At 58.0% G+C, this 8,708-nt stretch overlaps 1 protein-coding gene across 1 annotated transcript; it reads right to left on the reverse strand.

Annotated features, from left to right (window-relative positions):
* Positions 1-704: 704 nt before the first annotated feature.
* NKX6-1 (NK6 homeobox 1) lies at positions 705-8,252 on the reverse strand. The gene is made up of 3 exons (XM_002717044.5): positions 6,097-8,252; positions 4,214-4,386; positions 705-2,136 (listed from the first exon to the last, which is right to left on the reverse strand). Exons 1-3 carry the CDS (start codon positions 6,764-6,766, stop codon positions 1,870-1,872), a joined length of 1,110 nt encoding a protein of 369 aa, XP_002717090.1. The 5' UTR covers positions 6,767-8,252; the 3' UTR covers positions 705-1,869.
* Positions 8,253-8,708: the final 456 nt, after the last annotated feature.

Raw genomic sequence — 8,708 nt, forward strand, 5'->3', positions numbered from 1 at the left:
GGTAACGATATTTCACTGAGCCTATGGCTGTCTGAAAACAAAAAGATCTCAGGACAGTGACAGAGCCCTGCCCCAGGTACTTCCAAAAAATTTTGTACATTCAACCGGAGCATCTATGTCACTGCTTCCTTAACCCTTCAGACTTTCACACCAGTTAGTTACAGAGGCTTTCTTTAAATTCATCCTTCTTTAAAGGAATAGTTAGCAAAATCAGAGTTTCTGTCTTTCCACCAATTTTGCAGTCTTCCAGGCTACAGTGGGAAATATGTACATCCAACAGCAGGGCTGCTACCCAGCTCACTGCCTCCTCTAAGCTAATCGAACTCGCGGGGATGACTGAGGAGCTATCTTGGATATATGGAAATGAGGTCTTCCCGAAGTCCCCCAGGGACTTCCTGGTAAAGGAAAAAACGATCAGGAAAAAATTAGACAACACAGGCATCAGAAGCAGTCCTCTGGACAAGTCTCTCCAGGAAGCGCTGTGAGTGGGGCTGCACTTAGCTTTCTGATGGAGAAGAATGAGAGATGTGACCCCACTCTTTCACAAAAAGTAAATAAATAAATAAATAAATAATAAAATAAATAATAAGTAAGCAACAGCTATTTCACTCAAGAAACCGATATAACATTTTTGTGGTCTTTTATTATTTGAGATCTCTGATGAGATCAAATGATCTGTACCCTTTCACTCAAGGCAACAGACGTCTTCAAACTGTTTTTAATTTGATTCATCCTTTGAAACAGAAAGTGCATTACATTTAACTGGTCTTGCAAAGGGGATTTTCTTCTCTTTACAAACCGAATTCCTTATATAAATTAATAAAGGTTAAAGATGCTAATATATCACTGTTATTAGCCTTTTAAAAAAAGAAAACAATTTACATATTCTATAGTATCTTATGATACAAAACACTTCAAATTCAATACAGCAACTAAGTGGATTTTTATGTTTCCGACCCAGAGCAGTTGTAACAATCCCCACCATCTACTTTAACACATATTTGTATCAGAAAGGAGTTAAATTAAATACAAGCTATTGTAGCCCCTCCCTCCCCCAATACTTTCTTTAAATCACTAATAAATAGCAACAAACGACTGTGCAATTTCAGAGAGGGACGCAGAGGCAGGTGTGAGGCCCTCCCAGGTTCCCACGTCCTCTGCCTTACGTCCTGGGGCAGACCGAGGGGGCCGCAGGGAGCCGGGGAGGCTCCGCAAACCCCAAACCGGGAAGAGGGGCGGGAGGAGGAAGTGCGGAAGGGGGCAGGGGGCGGTGACATATTTTTCTACGCGTCTCCAATTAAGACTCAGATAAAAGGACAACGTCTGAACGGCTCTTAGGAGGAGAAGGGGCTGAAGGAAGAAGGAGGTCCCACCTTTTTATACCAAATTCCAAAAAAAAAAAACTTTTTTTTACATTTTAAATATTCACAATAAAGTAAGTTCTAGTCAGTGTGACTCACGATTTATTTACAAAGAGCCTTCAACAGGTGACCGTAGTCTGCGCGGCAGCAGAGCGGGGAGCGCGCGCCCGGGCCCCGCGCGCCGGGAGGCACCTGCTGCAGCTCCGAGCCGTGCCCCCGCCAGCGGAACTGCGGGGCCGAAGCCCAGGGGCCGGCGGGGACCCCGGCGCCGAGGCCGCTGGCCGCCAACGCGGACTCGGCCGGGGGACCCCAAGGGCGGGTCGGTGTCCGGCTTCGGGTTTCGGTTGGGTGTTGTACGCGGTGCACTGTTTCTGCCTTCGCCTCAACCCCGAGCCTCTCCACTCCCAGCCCCCGCCTCCCCAACTCCCAGGTTAAAAAAATAGATATGTACATCTCAGAAAATAGCTGGGGGCCGGCCGCGGGGCCGGGCCCCGGGCGCGGCGGGCGCTCAGGACGAGCCCTCGGTCTCGGCCGCGTGCAGCAGGAGGCCGCCGCCGCCGGCGCTGCCGCCACCGGACTTGTGCTTCTTCAGCAACTGCGTGATCTTCTCGTCGTCCGAGTTGGGGTCTAGGGGCTTGTTGTAGTCGTCGTCCTCCTCCTCGTTCTCCGAGGCCCCCTTGAGCCGCTCGGTCTCCGAGTCCTGCTTCTTCTTGGCGGTGGCCATCTCGGCCGCGTGCTTCTTCCTCCACTTGGTCCGGCGGTTCTGGAACCAGACCTGGGGGCGGGAGGGAGTGAGACCGCGCCGCCACGCCTCCTCCCGCGCACGCCGCCCGGGCCCGCGCCGGCTTCCCCTCGGCTGCCCTGCAGCACCGCCCGGCTCCCGGCCGTTGCCATAGCGATGGAAACACACGCGGAGTGGGGTCGTGGGCGAGCGAGTTCTCCAAACAGTGAAAACGCAGCTTGGAGACTTAAAATGAGTTTCTCTCCCCCCCCCCCCAAAAAAAACGAGTTTGCTTGGCTGCTTCCTAGTCTGAAGCAGAAAACGGATTCGTAAAGCTTTCCCCTGGTGACTGATTTTTCACTCCTTATTTGCCTTCCTGGACGACGGGATCTCAAACAACCCTTGCTTCTCGGTGTGGTGTGTGGGCGAAGGCACAGCGCTCGCCCGCCAGCAACTCCGCGCTCCCTTTCCCTTTCCCACATTGGTCTGTTCGCCTACCTCAGGCCTCAACTGTGCGCAAAAATGGCAGAGAAACAACCACCCCGTCTGCACTTCCAATGCGGAAAGTTTAAAAACTCTGCTAGGATGCAAATCTCAAATCACTCGCAGTAACTGACATAAATATATGAAAAATGATGACTGTCAAAATCATCCTGGGAGTTCGGTCCTTTCTCTCCCTGCCTCCCTCTGTGAGTGTAGGATGTCCATAAAATTCAAAGTACAGTGAAAGCTAGAATTATCATCAGTTACTTTTAAAAAGTGAAAGTTTGCCAAGTATAGTTTTCCAATATTAGCATGCCTATTCTTTCCAAAATTATTTTAACATTGTTCCTGCCCAAGACATTCATTTTACGTACACATATTCAAGCCTATTCATGATTTTTTGACAACTTGAGATACATATTTTAACTTTAAGCATCGATAATAAGCAATCCATTTCTCAAGGATATTGAATTACCCTCTCTTGATGGTTCTTATCTGTTATGTATTCTATCTAGGGAATCAGAATAGTTAAGAAACTGATTTTGATTTTCTTTACACAGCTGTAATAATTCACCTGTAGCCAGGCAGACATATTTATGACAAATGCAGCCCTTCAGATTACTGTGATTGGCTCTGTACCCACCCACTGCAAAAATAATTTTAACCCTGATGGTATTCTAATGGCCATGTACAGAATCACTACTGAAATCTATTTTATGATGCTTGTCCAGGGGAAAACAGGCTGCAGTCAGCAGACCCAGTTACACTATTCCTACTTAAGAAGCAACAGTATAACTAATGAAAACAGACTTGTACCCCAAAGAAACAAATGTTAACTGGAGGAGGGGAAGGTGAACTGAAAATATAGGAAGTCATCATGCAAATGAATTTGCCCGGCTGGCTCAATCCCTTTATTTTTCAGGGAAAGAGTTCTAAAATTTGACTCCTTAGGAGTGTAGTGTGCAACTCAACTAGAAACAAAGTGACATTTTAATTATAAATTGTCTGAGACAGGGCATTTTAAATACGTTGATAAGCATATTTTAAACAGAATCGAATCCTATTATACAGTAATGATGTCATCAATTCATTTGGAAAATTACTATTACAAAATAATTGCCTTCATCTAGGCTGCAGCAGGCTTATCTGAGGGAATTGATAAAAAAAAATCTGCAAGTTAATACTAATATAGAAGCATTACAATGCTGATTTACATTAGGAGAGAATGTAACCGGTGGTGGCCCAAGCGTCAAACAAAAGCTTCAGAATCTTTATAAACGAAATAAATAGAAGCTATCTAACTGGTCCGATCAGGTCCCCGGGCTGATATTTCAGTAACGCTTTGATTCTCCAATAATGGCGAGTTCCCCTAGCACAGGCTGCTATCTAGATTAACCTAATTTCAAAGGCGGGGGCTGGATTCCTTTTGTTCAGCAACAGTTTGCCCGCCCGCAAGACCCCAGCGTCTTTGTAAGAGCCCACCCCCCTTCGCGGCCATCAACTTCTCCCCAGGCTCCTCCGAATCGCACCCCGCACCCCTCCCCCGCCGCCGGCAGTGTGTGTGTGTGTGTGTGTGTGTGTGTGTGTCTGTGTGTGTGTCTGTGTCCGTGCGCTCCCGGCCCATCGCCTCCAGGTGTGCCCCACTCACCTTGACCTGACTCTCGGTCATCCCCAGCGAATAGGCCAAGCGAGCTCTCTCGGGGCCCGCCAAGTATTTCGTTTGTTCGAAAGTCTTCTCCAGGGCGAAGATCTGCTGACCAGAGAACGTGGGCCTCGTGTGTTTTCTCTTCCCGTCTTTGTCCAGCAAAATGGACCCTTGATCTACCGATAAAGAGCGAGGGAGGGAAGAGGTGGGTACAATGGTTGATTACAAGTGGCTCCACTGGGGCTCTGGGGTAGTGGTGAGCGGAACGAAACTCCCCAAAGCCGTGTTTCGCTGGCAAAGAGAGCTTTCGTCCGTGGCGAGCACCACTAGAGACGAGGCGCTTCCAGGCCCACGGCGCGGCTCCCTTTGCCTTTCCACGCCGTGCGCACCTGTTTTCAAAAAAAACCAGGTGTGTGCGGAGCAGCGGCGAATGCCTTCTGCCCGGCATCACCGAGGTTGCCGTCCAGGGATCCTATGGCTAAAGTTTGTGGGAGCCGAGTGGTGAGGTCCCATGCAATCAAGGGGTGTCGGGGAAAGGCCACCCCCGCTTTCCTCTGATCCGGTCGGTGCCCGCTCGCCCCGGGGCCTTTGCAGGAGGACAACTATTTTTGGTTTTGTTTTTATTTTTTTCCCCGTTTTTTTTTTTTTTCCTTTGAACGCTTCCTTAACCTGTGTCCGGGCAACAAAGGGCTCCTTGTCTATTCGCTCAAGGGAGTGAAATCGCCCCCAAGTGTAACGCCCCTGCGGCCGCGGGGGAGAGGGAGGGGGTGCAGCCTTTGTTGGTGGCCCCTGCGTGGCCATCGGAATGGTTACAATAGCGTTTCCCCGACACCCCGAAGCCGGGACTCCCGCAATGGCCCGCACTTGCTGGTGCTCACCCATGCGACAGAGCCCCCACCCCGGGCTTAGAAACTTCGGGGAATAGAACAAGGCGAGAAAAGGCCACCCCGGGGTTGGGCCCTGACCGCCACCTGGAAGGCGCGTGGCCTCCTCGGCGCGGCTGGGAAAACTAGCGGGATCTGGGGGCGACTGGGTCACCCCGAGCAAGGTCTCGCGGATGTCACGTCGGTCCGCGTCCTTTCTCCTGGTCCTCCCCAGGCCCTTTTAAGTTTTAGGGCGTTGAACGCCCCACGATGGCCCTCAGTGTGCGCCGACCCAAAGCGTTCCAGCCCCCGGGTCCCGGGGGGTGCGAAAAAGCAGCTCCCGGCCCGGCGGCGGGGAGCGGCCCGCAGTGCCTCCGCGCTCGCTCTGCTTTGGAACGGCCGGCCGGTCCCCAAGGGGCTCATTGAGGCCGAGGGAGCTGGGGGGACGTAGGACGGTGAGGCCCAGGAGGTGAGCTGGGGTCAGCCCCGGCACACGCAAATACACCTCGCTCTGTGCGGGGCAGGGCTAGTGGCTTTGGGTCCTCACTGGTTCGCAGCAGGCGGCGGGTGAAGCTGGTGACCGCGCCGTGGGGACCCAGTTGGCTCTCAGGAGCGGGAAAAACTGGGATGTAAGTAGGCAGGGGTGGGAGGGCCTCTCCTCCCTTCCCTCTCTCTCTCTACCCCAGGTCAGGCCAGCGGCACCGGCCTGGCCGTTTGGGCAGCAGCCCCTGCCTCAGACGAGACACACGTCCCGCACTGCGTTGTGTTCCACACGGACACACGCACAGTGGCACAACCAAGGCACGCCCAAGCCTTGGGGACAGAGGTGCGCTTGGACGAGCTCAGGGAAATGAGCACCTCGCGCGAGGCGTCCCGGCTCAGCCACAGCTCAGCCTTAACGGTGCGATTCCGGCGCTGCCAGACTACCAGGGCAGTCAGGAACGAGCTGGCCGACCGCTTTGCACACCAGGGGTGGTGACCCGGGCACTGGGCGCAGAGCAGGCGGGCGGCGATCGTACTCACGAGGGCTGCAGGCCAGGCGCGCGTCCCTCCAGGGTGGGCTCTGCATCACTCCGGGCCAGAAGATGGGCGTCCGGCCGGGCAGCTCGGCCAGCGGCTTGGGGTAGCGGCCCACGGCGGCCACGGCCGCGGCGCTGGGACTGAAATAGAGGCCGGGCGGCGGCGGTGGCGGGCTCAGGCTGCTGAAGCGGGGCAAGCCGGCCAGCAGCCCCGCCGGGGAGGAGGCGGCGGCGGCAGCGGCCGCAGCCGCGGCCGCGGCGGCGGAGGCAGAAGAGGCAGAGGCGGACGAGGCGGAGGAGGAGGAGGAACCCGAGGGCGAGGCGGAGGGCAGCGCGGCCCCAGAGGCCACCGGCATGGAGGGCCGGCTCAGGATGTCGTTGATGCCGTGAGGGGTGGCGGCCGACAGCTGCTGCGGGGGGCTGCCCAGGGACGAGAGCCCCCCGGCGGCCGGGGGCTTCAGGCCCCCGGGGTTGTGAGTGCCCAAGGGCGGGGAGGGCGACGATGAGGACGAGGACGACGACGAGGAGGAAGGGGGGCCGGCGGGCAGCGGGGGGTACGCGGCGGGGTACAGCGGGGTCTTCATCTCGGCCATGCTGTGCAGCGCGGCTAGGGGAGGGCTGCTGAGCAGGAATGCGCTCTGCCGGGTGCCCTCCATCGCCCCTACAGCTAACATCCCACGGCCAGGCTCGAGCCCGCAGCCACGCAGCGAGGGCGCCGGCCGGTGGCCCCAGCGGGGCTCAGGGGACTGGTAGTGCCCCGCGCGCGCGCTAGCGAGGAGCCGCGGAGCGCCCCGGGGAGGCGACTGCCCACCGGGCGGGGGCGCCGCCGCCGAGAGGGGCTCCGAGCTGCGCCACTGGCGAGGATGGGGTTTGCGGCCCCGGGCTGCTGCTGTCCTTGGGCTCCGGGATCCCTGGTCCAACCCTGGCTCTTCGCTGCCCCTCCTCACTTGTCTTCTGTCGGCTCAGGGCGCGCTGCTTCGCATCTTCTCCTCCCACGGAAAGGCGACCGAGTCAAACCCAGACCGGCCCCCGGGACTTTGTAACAAAGTTAGGCGCCGCGGGATCCCCGCGCCGGGAGCCGGCTCGCCCTCCTCGGGCCCGGAGGCGCTGCCCCTCGGCCGCGAGGCTCAGCCGGCGCACTCGGCCTCGGCAAGCGCGCGAGCGCGGACGGAGCGCGTCTAGCCCAGGAGGACCTCGCCTGCCTGCGCTTGGGCTGCTCCGCCGCCGCCGTCCCGGGCTGCGGCGACACTAGGGGCCGAACCGCCGGCCCCCGCTTTCCCGAATCCGGGCGCGGGCCCGCCTTCCCCTCCGGGCCACCGGGCCCTCGAGTTGCGGTATTGGAAAGAGAGAGGGGAATGAGGGGGTAAAAAAAAAAAAGCGCGGAAAACAAAGGCTGCGTGCGGAAAGGCGACCGGGTGGGCTCGGGCTGCGCTCGCCGGTCCTCTCCTGCGAACGGGCCCGGCGCCCCGCCCCACCCCCAGCGCCCGCGCCTCCTCACTCCCGGCGGTGGACTCCGCTCGCTGACATTTTTCTCCGCGCCTTCCCCGGCCTCGCTCCTCCGAGTCCTGTCCGAGGGCCGAACTGAACCTCTCCGCGCCTCCGCCGCTCGCTCTCTCCTCTCCCCCTCCGGGCCTGACAGTTCGGATGAAGCTCTCAAAGGTAATAAAACATTTGCATCACTCTCTACCCCTCTTTAGCTGGGGGGACGGAGGGGAGGGGGCCTGGGGGGACAAAACGAGAACTTTGAGGGACGTCACTCCTCCGCGGTCGGGAGGGGCGGGGCCGAGGAGCAGGGCGCAGGCCGGGGGCGTAACCATCGCCTCCAATAGTTCGCGGCCTAGGGCCTCGCCCCGCCTTTGGGGCACGCCCACCGGGGAGCGCCGCACCCTCTGATTGGCTGAGGCGCGCGAGGCGTAGAGCCGCGCCCGCCTAAGCCCTGCCCCTTCCCGCCTCCGTTCCCCCCTCGGGGCGGGGCCTGGCGAGCGGCGCGGCTCCGCGGCTGGGCCGGCGGGCGCCTCAATTAATTGTGTTAAATAATACGGGGAAGGGGAGGGGGGGAGCAGAGACGGAGAGGGCATTACTTTTTAAAGAGAGGAATAATGAAAAGCCGGTCCTTTTATGGAAAAGCAGTTCATAGTCTTCGCTCGCTTCTCTCTCGCCCGCTCGCGTCAGGCCACCCCCACTCCCGGTCCCCCCACTCCTGCTGCCGGCGCCTCACCTCGAACCGAGCCCCGGGCCCTGACGAAATGAAGCTAATGGAGCCGGCAGCCGGCGCGGCCCGGCCCGGCTCCCTCCTTTGAAGGGATTAATTACAGGCCATCTGGGCTCTCCTCGAATTGTGTAAATTAATTTGTTGCTGCTTAAGCCCGGAGATGCCCTTAATCCTCTCGTAGGCCGCAGGGCCGGCCCCTCGCATCTTTCCGCCGCGCCGCCGCCCCGCGCCGTTCTCGGTCCCGCGCTTCTGCCCTCGCCCCCGGGCGGGGGTGGGGGGGGGGTCCCAGAGGTCTTCCTCAGAAGGCGGCTTGCCTCGGTTCGCCGGGAACGGGCTCCGCTTCTCGGAGTGCCTCCCTCTCGTGTGACGTGCCCACAGCGAGTTCCCCTTCAGGCGTCCCCTGC

The sequence above is a fragment of the Oryctolagus cuniculus genome, chromosome 8, assembly GCF_964237555.1.
Source record: "Oryctolagus cuniculus chromosome 8, mOryCun1.1, whole genome shotgun sequence".
Lineage (NCBI taxonomy): Eukaryota > Metazoa > Chordata > Mammalia > Lagomorpha > Leporidae > Oryctolagus > Oryctolagus cuniculus.

Coding starts and splice junctions, on each gene's coding strand:
- NKX6-1 (XM_002717044.5), bottom strand. CDS start 6,766: ATGTTAGCTGTAGGGGCGATGGAGGGCACCCGGCAGAGCGCATTCCTG. Junction 4,387..6,096: donor GCGCCTGGCCTGCAGCCCTC/GTGAGTACGATC, acceptor CTTTATCGGTAG/ATCAAGGGTCCATTTTGCTG. Junction 2,137..4,213: donor TGACCGAGAGTCAGGTCAAG/GTGAGTGGGGCA, acceptor TCCCGCCCCCAG/GTCTGGTTCCAGAACCGCCG.